General features: G+C 47.8%; 1 protein-coding gene across 1 annotated transcript in view; it reads left to right on the top strand.

Annotated features, from left to right (window-relative positions):
• The window catches only part of SPATA13 (spermatogenesis associated 13), a 295901-nt gene that overhangs the window by 19435 nt on the left and 259642 nt on the right, over positions 1-16824 (top strand). Inside the window, exon 2 of the mRNA XM_025049512.1 lies at positions 11014-11049. Coding sequence (XP_024905280.1) covers positions 11014-11049 — 36 coding nt within the window. The remainder of the gene's footprint in view (positions 1-11013; positions 11050-16824) is intronic.

Here is a 16824-nt window from a genome sequence, read left to right as displayed (position 1 = left end):
GGAGGAGGAAGTGGGAGGTGAAAGCAGATGCATTTCTGAGGGACCCGCTGGGTCATCCTGCAGCGGGCAGGGAGGGTGCCTCTGCCAGCCGACTGTTCTCTCTCACCTCCCGCCCCGCCCCCGTTGACGCAGGCTTGCCCTGTTGGGGAGTGACATCTCTATATGTTCAGGCTCCATCTAGCCCATCTGGCAGCTGGGAAGGTAGAGTCCACGGCCAGAATCATGGCGCTCACCTGAGCCCGAAGCAGGGAAGAAGTCAGATGGCAGCTGAGGCAGAAAGTGCATAAAGTTGGGCCCACTGGTGACAGCTGCGCAGAACTCACCGAGTTGCTTGTTTCAGGGACGAGCAGGGCAGAACGTGTAGCCGAGTTTCCCAAAGATGTTGAGGCTCACAAGAGCTAAGGTGTCACAAAAGTGATGTCTGATGTACCAACACAGGTGGACAGGTGCGTACCACAGGACATAGCAGTTGTGCTTCTAAATGCATTCTCCAGACAAACACGCAAACCCTCCAGGAGGTTACTGGAGGGGGTGCTCAGAGCACCATTATTCGTAATGACCACATAGTGGAAATACCCCAAAGTCTACAAGCGGTCTAAGAATAGAGAAATCGTAGTATACTCATAAATGGAAAATTATATATAATTATATAACTACATATTATGAGCAGTGAAAATGACCTCCAACTATGCACATTAATGTGAATGAACCTCGAAAACATAATGTTAAACAACCACAAAAAAATCCGTTCATGGAAGAACACATACCATATGGTTGCATTTAGATAGAGTTACAAATACTCAGCTAAGTTATGTATTATCCCGAGATACATCCTGACAGCAAAAAGCAAGAGTGTAGGTAACAGCAAGTGTGGGTGGTAGTTTCTTCTGGGGAGAGGCCCATCAGAGGAGGCTAAGGTAACAATGGTATTTCACCATTGAACCTGAGTGAACATGAGTGTTCTTTTTATTTTTGTCTTTAAATTATACATACGTATTTTATACATCTTAATGCCTGGTGTGTTTTGCATGTGTACACACATGAGACAGCGAGTTAGGAAACTTGGGTTCTAGTCCCAGGTTCTAGAAACTAAGTGTGTAACTTTGGACAAGTCGCCTCATTTCTTCATCAAATAAGTATTTTCTGTAAGCAACGAGGTACCGGTCCTATGGTAGGCACTCGAATACAACGATGATCAAAACTGGTTGCGATTCTTGCCTTGATGGGCTTATCATCTAGTGGGAGAGTCAGACCTTGAGCTAACATAGAATTTCAGCTCTGGTGTTGCTCTGTAGGACAAGGACATTGTGCCAGGCGCGGGGCCTGACCCGGTCTGCAGGTTGAGAAGCCTCGCGGAGGAAGTGGCCGGTGTTAGGGCATCTGAGTTGAGAGGAAGTGGCCAACTACCTAAGGACAGAGAGAAAGAGATACTAGTATGAGTTTATCGAGGAGGCGAAAGGACAGGAAGGTGAAGGGCTGTGGGGTGGAGGGGGCTCACTCCTTTGTACCGCAGGACAAGGGAGAGGGGGATGTGCAGGTATGAATAGGTTTACAGGTGTGGTAAAGGCTGTAACAGCTTCCGCCTGATGAGTAGGAAGTGAGGTCAACTGAGCTGGGGGTGCTGAGTGTGGAGTTGTCACCATAGAAAGTGAGAGAATGAGTTGACCAGAGAAACGTGTCAGGGTCGCAGGGCAGGTCGATGTCCTCGCGGAGGTTGGTGGTCCCAAGGCGTCTCCTCCATCCTGACGGCGATGCTCACCAGGAGAGCCCAGGAGCGGGTAAAGCAGGGAGCTGGATTCGCCCCGGCCAGTGCCATGGGAAGATGTGGGGTGAGGAGGTTGGGATGCTGGCGTGGATGGTCTTTAAATGATGGCCCTCGGATACGGAGGGAAACGTAGGGAGGAGGGGCTGGCGGATGGAAGTTAGTGACAGAACAGTCCAGGGAGGGGCGGCGGTGATCACGGAACATGCCGGCTGGGGAGCCGCGACGAGACGCTGACTCTAGAGATTTGGAGTGGGACTGTGGGAAGGATGGTGGTTTAAAGCAAAAGATGATGGGAGATGAGGCGGAGAAAGGGCTGAGAGGCCAGGAGTCATCCACGTAGACACCGAACTTGCCTGAAGGGATGGCGGGACCAGAGCTGGAGAGGGAGCCTTGAGCCCTGGGAAGATAAAGCACAGTGACAAAGACGTGAGGGGCGTGGCCGAGACGCGAGGGGCGTGGCTGAGACGCGAGGGGCGTGGTTGAAACGCGAGGGGCGTGGCTGAGGCATGAGCCGCCAGAAGGCAGCGTGACCGTTTTCTTCCTCTGTCACATGAGGTAGTTGTACCAGACACGGGCTCGGATTAATGTCACTCATTTATCCGTCCTTCCATTCAGTAGCTCAGCCAAGCACCAACCTGTGACAGAAAAATGTGTCGGACGAAATATATTGAATGACCAGAATATGCCACACTCTAAGGTAGGCTTATAGTCACAGGGGTAAATGAAAAAAGTCTCTTCTTGGGGTATTCACAGTTGTAAGCAAGACTGGCGAACTGACAACTGAATTCCAGTACTAGATACACGTCACTCCGGGTGTGTGTCCCACAGGGAGAGGAGAGCTCGCGTATTTGGGAGGAGGGCTGGTGATGGGTTTTGGAGGATGGCGTTCTGGGTGTGGGGAACACAGCATTGGCTGGGGTGGCTCGAGGTATGGACAGAAAGGTCGTCGTGTTGGTCTCTGGGATCCCCCCCATCCCTCCCTGACTACTAGAATTGGAAGCCAGTGAAGAGTTGCCCCAATTCCCCAGTGTCTTCAGACTGGGGACTGCCCCAAGGCCTGTCCGGCTCCTCCAGGGAGGGAGTCAGTATCAGCTCACCTGGAACCACTCACAGGTGAGGCACTGGCGGTGCCCTCTGATGACATGTCCAACCTGACACTGCTCTGCTTCCTGAGGAGCCCACACCTCCCCATCGTCTTCCCAGTAAATGATTATACACGGCACCGATATAGCGTTCAAGTCGTCCGCTGGCCCCTTTAGGAGCTGGGCCCCTATCGAAGCCTTTGCTTCTGATGCTCCCAGCAGTTGTACAGCTAAATGTTTTTCATTTTCTGGACATTGGAGGTGAACAGAGAAAATCACTCTCGTTTCTTCCGTTGATTCTGCGGACCCAGGCCAGGGGCGTGTGGGTAGGTTCAAGCTCCCCGAGGCCGTTGGCTCAGTCTTAAAAACTGCAGCATTTGCACAGTTATTCAAAATCCTGTTTGTCTGGTTCTACATCATTCTGTTTATAGCATTTTCCCTGCACTGGTCTATAAATGCAGATTGCGTGTTTGCACAGATGTACATGTATAGATAGTGAGCGAGATACCTATATCGAATAGCTCGGGGGAAAGGCTTGTATTAAATCATTTTGACGTTTCAGTTACAGAAATCTCCAGCTAAGCATTGCTTCTCTGATGCCAGTAACAATTTCATTACTGGGCCTTGAGATAACAGCGGGTTCACAGGAGAAGGTCTAGTAAATTAGACTTTGGAAATGACTGGCAGCACTGTACGCATCTCGGCGAGGGGTCTGAACGAAGCAGTCCGAATCCGCTGTGCTGCATGCTGGGTGATGTATTGTTGCGGGGCAGGAAGGGACTTTGAGCTTTTGAGGAAACGCAGAATTAAAAAAAATAATAAAGCTAAGATGACAATCGTCATTATGCAGTCGGCTCTCTGTATGCTCTATCGATAATTCCCTGACGCAGGTTTAATCGCATATAATGCACCACAAGAAATTTTGCATTAAGCCGGGATATAAATGACGAAGAATACGAATATAGAAAGTCAGTCCGTGTTTTTTGCAAATGCAAAATGTTTGCAAAATATTTTATTTTACATTATACATCAGCCGTTATTCACTATGTTAATATCTTAAAACACCTTAATTTTAGTTTTATACTTAATTTATAAATTTAATACAATATTAGAGACCTTTAAAAATACACATTGGTGGATGCTGTGCCCGTAAGAAAGAACCAAGGCAACTGAAGCCCCTTCTTGACCATAATCTCTCTCCTCCCTCTCTCCACAAATCGTTTTGTGCATTTACCGCATTTGTAACATACACACAAACAGTCTACGTTATCCTTGTTTTTCAAATATAAAAGTTTCCTTTTGTCCTCTTCCATAGTTCCTGGTGAGCGGTCTGGAGTTCTGGTCTACCCTTCAAGGTCAGTGAAGGGCCTGGGCAGCTATGACATTATTCCCTCCAGGGCCGAGCCTCTCTGACTGTCTTTGGTGGAGGATTGCTTTTAAAAATCTCCAGAGCATCGCGAACCAATGTATTGTAAATTGTGAAAAAGAAAGATGAGTTATTGGAAAAACGAAATTAAAAAACAATACACAAAATACTGCTCTTCGGTCATAATTAAATAGTTAGAAGTGAAAGTTACTCTTTATACTAACGGCCCATACGTGCACTTTCACTGTGTGTCATTTATCGCTATAAATGTTTAAAGTTTTTAACATGGCAAACATATATGCTTCCTGCTTATCAAGTTGGTCTAACCTAGGTTGGCTCGACATTTGTGTATTTGAGATTCATGCAGTGTGGAAGCCTATGCCGCACATGCTTTATTTTCAGACTGTGAGGTTCTCCAGGTTTTTGCTTTCTTGACTCCCTGGCCATCCGAGGTGTGGAGAAGATGGACGGGCGGTGAAGAAGGGACTCGCCCCTTCATCACGCTGTTCCTCCAGGTATCCTCCCGGTAATGCGGATATTACCCAGGAAGGTTGGAACGGGCCAGAACACAGCATCGGTTAAATCAGCTCTCTTTCTCTCTCACACAGGGCCGAAAATTTATTTCCATGCTATTTATCATCCCATGTCAACTGCCAGAAAGTCTACAGCGAGATGACGCCATGCAAAAGGGCACTCAGCAAAATGTCGCCCACCTAGTGACCCCCACATTAGACCGTAAACCCCTTTCCACTGTCAGATTCCCCGTGACAACTTAAAAGCTCATCTCCTGAGTTTCGCTTCCGGACTGTTATTACCGTATGTGAGAACGAATCAAAGGACTTAATTGATATGCATTTGAAAATACATCTGCAAATTCCTTTTATGTTACTACCTTTTACTAACATGTCGATGATCTTTGCCAACGTGCTTTCGATTTCAAAAGCCCTGAGATTTTCTCAAAGTCAGTGTTCCGAGACTCTTCGTGGTAAAGGACTGCTTTTTCTGGCGCTCTGGGGAGAAGGGGTGGGGTTTAAATGCTACAAGATGATGTTCAATTAATGGGAAAGGAATTCTGTTCTTTGACAGCTTGTTTATAGTGCTCACATATCAAAATTGTTTTAATACTTATATTTTTATAACGCTTTATAAATCTGGATGGATGAATGAAACTATGTTCCTAAAAGATATGCAAATGTTTTGAGGCAGGACTCAGGGATCCTTTACATCAGGGGTCCCCAACCCCCAGACCACGGATTGGTACCGGTCCGTGGCAAGTTAGTAACCAGGCCGCATAGCAGAAGGTGAGTGGCGGGCAAGCGAGCGAAGCTTCATCTGCATTTGCAGCCGCTCCCCAGCGCCAGCATCACCGCCTCAGCCCCGCCTCAGATCATCGGGCATTAGAGTCCCATAGGAGCATCGGTCTCTGGTCATAAAAAGTTAGGGGATGGCTGCTTTAGATAAACCGGAGAGCTGCCCATCGTCTTAGAGCAGGGCAGTGGGTTATATCAAGAGGGGCTCTCTGTCCAGGGCCGGGAGCCCGAAGTTAAGGATGAGGCAGAGTGTACGCTGATACAGAATGAAAACAGTACATTCAAGGATGCTTGGGAAATAGAGAAAGAGAATGAAGAGGTGCAGCCGTGTAGCTTCCTTGCCTGATGAAAGAATGAATTCAGCTGTTTTGCCCATTCTTGGTGTGGGGACGGGGTGAGGGAGAGGGACAGGAAAGATTTTAGTTCATGGAACCGGCTTTCGGTCCCTGCGAAGAAGAACGGCTGATAAATGTCCCGTAAAGGGGTCCGAGGACACTCAAAATGTAGAAGGACCTTCTCAAGGAACGCGCATTCTTTTAGATCTGCCAACACCCCGTGAAAGCTGGAGCTGCGGCTCGACAAGCAGCAGCCCAGGCATTTTTGTCACCGGAGGAGTACATTTCCTTCTCCGCACGTGGCAGCATAGCTCACATTTTCTTCCTCCTTAATAAAGACGTCCACTCCCTTGACCTTCAGAGTTGACCTTCCAACAGACAGCGTGCTATTTCTTGCGTAGTCATCACCCGTTCCGCTACGCAGTTTGCTTGGACTTGTACCTCGGGATAGAAGCTGTTCGAGCAGTTGAGCTGCAAGCGGCCTTAGGTGCCAGTTAGAATTCTTCGATTTTCAGCATGAACTGCAGAGAAATACAGCAACTTTGTAAGTAATAATTCTGTTCCTAAATGGGAGATCAGTCATGGACATAGCGAGGACGCAGAGGGGACATTTGAGTCTCGGCACTCGGGAGGCGTTATTTCCTGTACTAGGCTGTTCCCACTCACAGTGTGTCTGTGAGCTCGTCACTCTGGGGCCTTTAGGAGACACGGTTCATTAGCACGGCCTTCACAGCACCCCCGAGCATCGCACAGCGGGCAGCAGTTTCAGATGACCACCTGGCAACGTGGTGCCCAACGTGTTCTCACGTCACATCTTGTGACATATGAAGGAACCAAAGGAAGGCTGGAATGGAGCCCAGCAAACCGGGGGGACATCGGGCACGACGTGGGGTGGCAGCCACAGCAGGGGGCCTTGTCCCAACTCCCGCTAACACGAGTGCTGGTAGTGGAGGTGTGCTAACTGTGCGAGGCGCTAACCTTGGCACGTCTCGTGGACCAGCATATTGAATCATCACCGCAGCCCATGGCCTGGGGTCACTGCGGTGCCATCGCACGGCTAAGGATCGAGTGTCAGTGAGGCTGGCACCTCGGTCACGTGGCTTGCAGGCTGGGGCCAGGAGAGTGCCCAGCCCCACAGCCCGAGCTCCTTCCACTATCTGTTCTGCGTCATCAGCTCCCAGTAAGGGGGTGGCCTTTGCTCTAAGTGGGGGGAGAAGCATGAGGTTGGTGGTAAGGAAAGGACACTCTTGCTTTGTGTAGACGTCAAGCTGCCCCTCACTGTGGTTCTCTCGCTGTTCTGCCATTTTGGACTAGCCCGTGCTCGTGTTTGCCCACCCCCACCCCACCCCACCCTGCCGTTACTGGAGCCCACCCTCCTCGTGGGTCCAGCTCAAACACCAGCCCTGGCACTAAGCCTCCCCGGCTGCCCATGAATCACAGTCCTCGTCCGACCTCGGCTCCAAGCTGCGTCTCTTAATCGCTCTCTAGCTGGTGGTGTGGTCATCCTGTTGATATCTTACCTGACCGTAAAGCATCTTATGGGCCTGCGCCTGGTCACCTGGGAGACCCCTGAAGCACTGAGCATAGTGCCTGTGTACAGCCTGGTCGAATATGGTTTTCTTGAGTGGTTCTATCTCTGGGAAATGGAAGGACAGGCTGGTCTGCTTCCTCAGGTCTTTCCAGGGGGCAGTTGGGGTCAAAGCTTGACTGTGGGGAGGGACCTGGGGTGACCGACTGCAGAGGTCAACAACTGGCTACGTGATCTGGGAACATTACTAAGCCTTGGGGTTTTTCATTTTAAAGGTAAGGGTAATAGGACTACTTACTTCGTGCGTCACGGTGAGGCTTAAACGGTGTGTAATTTGTACTTGATACCTGGGAAGACTTATTTTATTTGCTGTTGCCGTCCTCTGCGTGAATGTGCCACCTCCAGAGTTTGCTCCCGGGGGAGACAATGACAGCTGCAGCCTGTGAACCCTGATGTCTTTCTAAACTCGCAGGCCCGGAATTCTCAGGCCAGGGGGTGCCCTGGGCTTCTCTGTCCTTCATCGTATATGCCTTTACTGCCCACTGGCCTCTGATGAAAGGTCAGTGCAGGTTTTAGCCGCCTGCCCGGGCACCTTGCCATCCCCACCCTGCATCATAGCCAGACGCTCCGATGTGGGCGCACGGGCCTACGGACCACTCGAGAGCAAGGAACTTCTTTCTGCTTTAAGACCAAAGCGCTTTTAGACTCACAGGGCAGTTTGTGAACAAAACTCATCTCTCCTGTCCCGGGTTGACCCTGGGCAGGACGCTGGCTTCAGATGCCCTCTGCTGGTCAGTGTCTGGAGGAGCCCTTTAGCCCTTGCGTCTTCCTATGTAACCAGGATGGGCAGAAAGGTTACCACTTGGATGTCCAGCCAACGCCCTTCGAGCCGGCCAAGAGGCCCAAGGCCGTGACCCTCCATTCTCAGCAGCTCCCCTGGTTCATCTTTCTCCCTGAAGTGCCCCTGGACCGAGCTTCCAGAGTCTGTGCTGGTTGCCAGGGCTCTGGTCGGCTTCAAGCAGAGTGTTTACCACAGTGCCGAGTGGTCCCGGGCACCTGTCCCACATGCATGCCACGTAAACTGCCCCAAGACTAGTGGCTCCGGGCTGGCGTTTGTTCAGCTCATGAATCTATAGGTTGGGGACCTCACTGGGCTTGACTGGGTGGTTCTTCTGTCTGTACTGGACTCATGCCCATAGCTGGCAACCACCTGGCCCTCGGCGGGGGCGAGGTGCAGCTGGGCTGAGTGTGCCTGCTCGCCCAGCCGGCTGAGCCAGACGTGTTCCCAGTGTGCTGGCAGAGGGGGAAAGGTGCCAAGTCCAGCTTGGTCCAGAGCTTTCCCAGCCTCTGCTGTGTCCCGCTTGCCAATGCCCCTGGGGCAGCAGCCCACGCGTCTGAGCGCAGAGCCAGAGCGGGAGGCAGCTCAAGGTCAAACCTTTGCAAACCCGGAGAAACCTCAAGGCGGTCCGCCGTGCGGACAGGGTTTTCTACGACACCGAGAGCACGCGTCCCCCTCCCTTTCACGCTGCACGGTTCCTGTGCTCTGTCCCCCGAGGACTTCCCACTTCCCCAGCGGGGCTCTTTGGCTCTCCCTCCAGTGCCCGGGTGTCCTGGCCCTCCCATCCCCTCTGCCCGACCCCCCTCAGGCTAACAGCCGTCCACACCGCTGCTCCGCTTCCGTCTCGGCCTGTCCGATCTGGGCTCTGGCGCACACGGCCAGCCCCACACCTGTGACCCGGTGGAAGACGGTGTGGGTTCGTGTGGGGCTGACGAGGGGCAGTCAGCGCCTTCATTAATAATTGAAGTCGTAATTCACACACACTCGTTAGCCTCACGCCACACTTCCTTTCTGGTCGTTTCCATGGGATTGCTGTGATTTTAAAAGAGCTTCCTTTTTTTTGGCACTTTCTGGATTTTTATGGGAATAGCCACACTTTCTCTACAGAGCAAGGCCTGTCGTTTCAAAACGATGATCTACACGAGCCTTAACAATACAGGCCTTGGAAGAAAACTATCTGCTGAGAGGAGCTTACGCTCCAAAATTGATACACGGGATTATTTAATGTTTCTTTTTAAAAATATTCAGAGGACATAAGTTAAAGCCTTATCGATTTCCTTTTCACTGAGAGGTCCCAGGGTCTGTACAGTTTAAGAAAACCGTTTTTTTTCAAAGCGCGCATCAGCAAATCTAAACTTCAGCGGTAACCCCGCCTCCAAGCCCGTTTCTTTCCCAGAAGCCCCTTCTCTACTAGCAGGCAGGTGTCACAGGCAGGTGTCCTTCAAGGTGGATCCTGTCCACCTCCCTGCCTTCCTTCTGACCACTCCCCGCTCTAAGTTTCTTCTCTGGTCGAAGTTTATCACTCACGGATGTGAAACAAAAACTTTCATGGCCAAAAGCTTTTCTAAAAGGAAGGGTATATTGAGCCATAAATGCTAGCCGGAAAAGGACCGGGTCCTAAGGCGTGCCATCCAAGCCACCAGCAGCGGGGCTGGACGGAGAGGGCGACACGTCCAACATCCTGGAGTTCGGGGGAAGAAATATGTTTCCCAGGGCCCCCCTGCTCCCTCCTCCCTTGTTCCCAGCCCCCACAAGCTCTTGTGTCTTTAGTATTCTCTCTTCGAGAAATGTGACTGCCCTGTTTCAGAGAGAAGGCCTAGCCGACACTCCAGGATGTGCAGCGTGCCACAGTTCCAGCTGTGGGGTGGCAGTTGTGCCCCCGCCCAGTCCGGCCCCCCAGCACGGTCCTCCGGACATGACAGATTCCATGGGAATCCGACCTCGTCCACGCCTGCTTCGGCCCACGCCCAGCCTTCAGTAAATGCATGTGAAGTTGGTGAATAAAGAACCAAACAGGTAGACGTTCACCCGGATGGTATAGTGAACACCTAGTATTAGCGTCACACTCTCTAAGAGACGGCAGGTGGCTTCTGGGAGGTGCCCTTCCGGAGCGTGAGAGGTGGTCATGAGTGAGGTTAGGGTGGCAGGCCGTCGGTCCACGGAGCAGAAATTCTTTCCGTGTGGCGGGGCCAAGCACTGAGCCAGGGGAGCAAGTCCAGTAAATACCTGTAAAAGAGCAAGGATTCCTGAGAAACTGCACACTTTTTAGCCACAGAGAACAAATCCCCAAAATAACAGCACGCATTCGCCTATGCTTACAGCGTGCCAGGCACTGCTGTGGGCCTTCCCGTACACTAACCCGCTTAATTCTCACCACAGTCTCCGTTAGCCCAGCAGAGAAGTCAAGTAACTGCCCTGGGTCATGCAGTGAGAAACGGTAGACGGATCTGACCCTGTGTAGTCTGCCTCTAGAGAGCCACGCGCTTAACCAGAGTTCCATGGCTTTGAAACCCAGGCTCATAGTTATAAAACACATAGCCAGAACCACGGGGCTGACGCGTGCCCCACGGCGCATCCTTTTCTCGGTGCTGTTAAAATCTGTAGTTAAGGCCATGTGATCTGTGCGCATGTGTGTGGGGTGTGTGTGCGTGTGTGTGTACACACACATTCATACGTAAGTATATTTAGTTTTTGCAGGTCGGATCGAACTCTGACATTAGAATTGAACTTCAAATAACCTGTTTTTACACATCTGTGCGCTAACAGTGCGTCTTTGTCTTCCTTTCCAGAACTTGCCCTCGAGAGTTGCCAGCGCTCCAAACCTGGTAAGATGAGCTTGCGCCCCCTGCACCCCCTTCTCCTCTGTGGGTCCTCCTTGGATGGTCAGGCTGGCAGCCCCATGCTTTTCTTGACTTTCAGTATGTACCTCGTCAGATTGGGTGACATCTTCCTTTTTCAAGTTAAGCCTCCTTTTACCATAATTTTAGGCCATAAATGAAATTTATTAATCTGCGGTATCGCCCCTAAGTCTTCTACTCTCGTGACCTATCCATTTGTAGGCAAAGTTTGGAATGATTTTATTTTGGAAACAAATGCAGGTTAGTCTCCTCACACCAGTTGGAAAACCAGACATGAGATTCTGACATTTTAAAGATTTTTTTTGTGATAAAAACCTGTAAGTGTTGTGGATTTTTGTTCATTTGTTTTATTGAATGAATAAGCTCGGATTGAACACATTTTAGTATACATGTACATGTATATGACATATTTATGTCCTTTATAAATTAAATTGCATTACCAACCACTTCGTGGTTTTAAGGTCAAAATGTCTTTTCTGATGGACAGAGAGACATGTTGCATAAGATCATGTTTTTCATCTTAGCATTATTTATAGCCATGGTTTACCTACTGGGCCTAACTAAAGATTAACCAGTAAAGAATCTAAGGAAGGTAGTTAGGTATCAAGTGAAATGTTCTTTTGTATTCTTTCTTCTCCAATTAAAGTGGACTACAGTCTGTGGACAACTTAAACTGAGCTAGATAATGCAGAACAGGAAATTCAACTTGGGTTTGCATTTACATGTCAGAAGCCCAAAGACGTCTATCAGTTAATAATCATTGATGACAAATAAGGTGATGACGGCTTTTAACTAGGTGATCGACTGGCTTACTTGAAGTTCAGAGGACTATTCATTGATTTGGTGCACTATAGATCTTACTTGGTGTTGTTATTCATTTGCCATTTACCGCTGACCTGAAATAAAGAGGCTATTTTCCCTATATTTTTCATACTCGATGCATTTTCTTTTTAAATTTAATAATTGTATTTGTGGGAAAATTATATAATGACATTTAGGTTCCAAAGTTTTGCGTAGTATGTGATGGATTATCACAGATCTTACTTCAAAATCCTTTGATGTCCACTCAGATGAAAAGAAATAATGACAAACTGTTAAAAACTTGGTCTGTTTATAATGTTTTTAATATTTATGATGAAGGAGACTACTGAAGCATGTGTGACTGGGGTGGGTATCCATGGGTATATTATTAAACCTTCTGTGATTATCGAGGAAGCGAGTGTGTTTCTAAAGAAACAGCCTGGAAGTTATACGATTTTTACTTATGAAAAACAGTATGTATTTTTGTCATCAGTACAAATTCGATAGTAGTAGAGCTACAATTTTGACATGCTTTTTGTTGTTTTGTTTTGCCTTTAGGTAAGCTCAATATTAAACCGTCTTTTCATCTAGCACTAATTTATGTATATTTTAATATATTTTTTAATGTCGCATGCTAAACGATTATCGAGCTTATCAAATAGTATATTCTCTTTTTTCTCTGGCACCTCCTGCACAATTAGAATCAACATCGTGGATGAAATGCTACTCTGAGGTCAGATTTTGCTTAAAAATACAGCTACAGGAGGGAAACCCTTTAGAACTGTTCTCAAAAATGATGATGTTGGAAATAACTGTCGGAATCCGAGGCAGCTTAGCGGTGCCACGCGGCGACGGGCAGCCAAGGGCAAGGAGATATTCTGTACACAGGAAAAGCTGCTTCTGCTAAGCAGACTTTTAATTTTTTTTCAAATGATGTGGCATTAGCAACCATAGCTTCCAGTGTTGCCTCTCTTGTTGTCTCTGGAGCCAAAGAGGACCGGTGGAGATAGAGATCACCACTGCCTTCTCTCCCTGGAGTCCTCCCATAGAGTCTTCTGGCCAGCTGGAGCTCTTGGCCCAATCGGAATCTAGACGCTTTACTTTCATTGAAGCCTAGGTCCTCGCTGTGTGATGGGCTGGCCTGGCTGCTGCCCATCACAGAGCAGGAGAACCACTTCTGGCCAGAACTTGACGTCCTTCAGGTGGCTTCTGTCTGTTGGCGTGAAACCCCCGGCCATAGGCATTGTGGCTCCAGGAATTTGGACCTCAGAGCTGTTCTATGGGGTTTAATTTTTTGGAATTTTACTTAGTTCCTTGCTTTAAATTGTTCCACTTCAAACTTGAGCATTTGATTGCACAGTTGGAATGCTTGATCTTTTATCTGTAGTTGATATTGTTCTAAATTATGAAAAAAAGTAAAATATAGTGCTGTATATTGTCACTGGGTTCCCAGCTATATTCACTCTCATTCACTGAAAAAATATATGTGACTTTTGGAAAACTTGCTTTTTAACCTGAGTCAAATATATTATTACATTTAAATTAAAATGTATTAATATTTTTAAAAAATAGGTTTATAGTCTGGAGATGGAAACCATTGACCTAAATTTGAATAACTGCTTATATTTATTCTTGCCACAAGAATGATACTTTCATGCCCAATAAAATTTACCATTCAGTGGTAACTGATTTAAAATTTCAAAACTAAAATTGTTTGAGAACCACTTCAAATTTAAGTTCTAAATTCTGGCTTGAGTTGTTAACGGTCACAGCCAGCAAGCCCAATTTCCCTCAGAGGCCACGAGAGGGTGCTGTTGAATCTTAAACTAAACGCATTTGAATTTCAACAAACCTTTGAGCAAACTGTTCAGATAATCTGGCCTATAAAATCTAATGCGCTGTGATAAGCCGTAGTGTCGTTTTTATTCCTATTCAAACAAAAGGTATGCGTATAATTAAGAGAATTTTTTTGAGCATATATTATTTACAAGTCACTTTCTTCTAAACGGAGTTATAAAGATAAATAACTTGTACGGTACATAAACGTATACATGCATTTGTATATAGGCGCATTCATATTACGAAGTAGGACATAACATGTAAGAACCATAAGAAAGAAACAAAATACTATGGAGTTTCAAAAGAGAGAGACGGCATCGGGTGTGGGGGAGGGCAGGATGGAGGAGGTAGCATTTTAGAAGGGACGCGGGGGACTTCGGAGCGTGTGACGGATGGTGATGGGGAAGTTCTCTACGTGCAGAGCACAGCGTATGAAAGTTTGGAAAACCTGGCAGCGTCCGTTCGCTTGTTCATCAGTGATAAAGGTGATGGGGAGAATGTTGGGTGACACAGGCAGGTCGGCTGTGTTGGGATCCTGCCTAACTGCTGAAGGGCTTATTGGCAACTAATTGCTTTGAAGGTCAAAGTGCCACCAGCTGACTCCTGAGTGTGTGAATGTATGACTGGGAAGCATGTCCTCTACTCTGCAGGGTTTCCTCTATGACCTCTGATAGTTTGGGGCCTCCGACCCGGAGAAGATCCTAGCAGTGTTTAGGTCAGTGGGGTGAGATTTAGATAAAATGCTTGCGTGCATTGTTTATTAGGCATTATTCACCAAATAGCTATTCAATACATATTAGGCATAAGTTCTTAGAAAACCTGAAGATTTCTTAATTACAGTATTCAGAACCTGATAGAGCATTTGTAAAATGTTCAAAAATAGTCGAGTGATCTTTTTTAAATGATATTTTTATTATGTTTATTAAGGCAGAAATGACTACTTCTTAGAGCACTCGAGGTGACTCTAAAAATCCAAAATAATAAACTTTTTTTTTAGAGCTAACACGAAACCGAAACCACTACAGGAAGTGAGACGAATTTATCTCTAAATCCATCTTAAGTACAGTGTGAGGCGGGCAGCACTGTGGCCCTCGTGGTTTTCATTTGGTGACTATATCTGCAGGATCAGAAGTTTTCCTGGAATTAAACTCAAGCAAAAATGTATCGCGTAGGCTCTCAGGTCAAAGGAGTGCTGAGCCACGTGCTGGGCAATAACTTCAGTTCTCGTTCTTAAAAAACACATAGAGGTTGTTCAGACATACTCGGATCCCCTCTAAAGGTAGACATTAAATGAAGATATAGCTCAGGAAATTATTTCTCTGGAGAGTAGAGATGACATGATCCTACTATTTGCTGTTTGGTTAGCTACTTAGAGAGAAAATTAGGGAATGACGTGAAATAGAACAGTGGGTAGAATAACCGCCCTCCCCCCGGGACCCTGTGGATACATTTTATGTGGCAAAGAATGACGAAGGATGCTTATCAGTGGTCCAGAACAAGGTGGGGATCCTGGACCACGGGCGGGCTCCTTACAAGTGGGGAGAGGGAGGCAGAGGAGTTGGCCAGCGATGGGACATGAAAAGGACTTGATCCCACATTGCTGGTCTCGAAGGTGGAGGAGGGGCCGGAGCCCAGGAATGTGGAAAAGGCAAGGACATGGGACCTTCCCTGGAGTCTCCGGAAAGGAATGCAGCCCTGCTGGACACCTTGACTGTCCCCAGCGAGACCCCTGCTGGGCTTTTAACCAGCAGAGCTGTAGGTAATGACCCTGAGTGTTTGAGCCCCTGCGTGGTGGCTTCTTACAGGAGCGTTAGGAAGCTACACCGAGCGGCTCTAATAGCGCCGGCGGTTCACAGTAGGGTCCCCTGGTGCCTGTAACGCAGATGGCCCATGTCGTTGGTATCTGCCCGCTGTGCGCTTCAGTTATTTACCGGAACCGAGGGGAACGGAACTGCCGGTGGGCTGGGGGCGTTTGCGAATCGCGTGCCCTGGGAGTTTATGGATCAGAGCTGGGTTCGCCTTCAGAGCGATCCATTTCCACGCACGGTGGTGGGAGGGGCGGCTAAGGGAGGCTGATGGGACGGACCGGGGAAGGGCTCCATCCAGGCGTCCGTAATTTGTCGACCCGTCTGTTGCCCTAAGGTTTTTCAAACTGTAGGACTTCGCATGAATGACGAGGTAGGGAGATGGCCAGACGTTGGTTGATACTTACATATTTGCGTGAACGAGTGGATGGATGAGTAAATGAGGAGAACGAAGGGGTACGGACGAATCAGGCTGAAGAAGAAACACGCCTTCGGTCTCCCCGGTTGTGGCAATGACAAGACCAGGCAAGACCAGCCGCAGACATGAGGAAGGCGCTGTCTGGAAAATGTCAGAGACCCAATTCCCCTTCGCCCCATGGAGAGACCTTCGGTGGCTTCATGGTTCTGTTCCTACAGAGCAGTGGACACAAGAACCGTTATTAGGTATTGAATGCTTATCAGGTGCTGCACCATAAGTTCTTATAAAACATTTTCATGTTTTTATAAATATTTGATAACAAATGAATACGTGGCGTGTGTGTGGTATGTGTGTGTATTACGAAGCGTAATAATAGGGTGACTATCCAGATCCCCCATATACCTTAAGAAATAGAACACTAGAAACATCTGGCGTTCCCAGCACGTTACTTCACGATGGCATCTCCGTCTCCTCTCAAAACGTAATTGCTGTTCTGAATATTGTTTCTAATTTCCTTGCTTTTCTTTATTGTTTTACCACAAATGAATATGTCCCTAAGCAGTATAGTTTTTAAATTTTTGCTTGTTTCCAACAATTTTATTAAAATGGTATCATAGCGTATGCTTTCTTCTTCCGATTGCTTTTTATTAATCGTACTGATGGTTGAGGTTATAATGTACCGGTTTCACTGCTCTGAAGTATTTATTTCAATGTACTTATATCCCAAAACGTATGTATACGTATGTATATTCTTCTGTGCATGAATATCTGCGTTACTTCCGGGCTCACCTATTGCAGACGTGCTTCTGTGAGCATTCTGCATGTGTATCCCAGAATTCACACATGAATTTCTTTAGGACACCCATTCAGGAGTTGCTG

This window comes from Pteropus alecto, unplaced genomic scaffold (genome assembly GCF_000325575.1).
Source record: "Pteropus alecto unplaced genomic scaffold, ASM32557v1 scaffold16, whole genome shotgun sequence".
NCBI lineage: Eukaryota > Metazoa > Chordata > Mammalia > Chiroptera > Pteropodidae > Pteropus > Pteropus alecto.
This window is presented reverse-complemented; position numbering and strand designations above follow the sequence as displayed.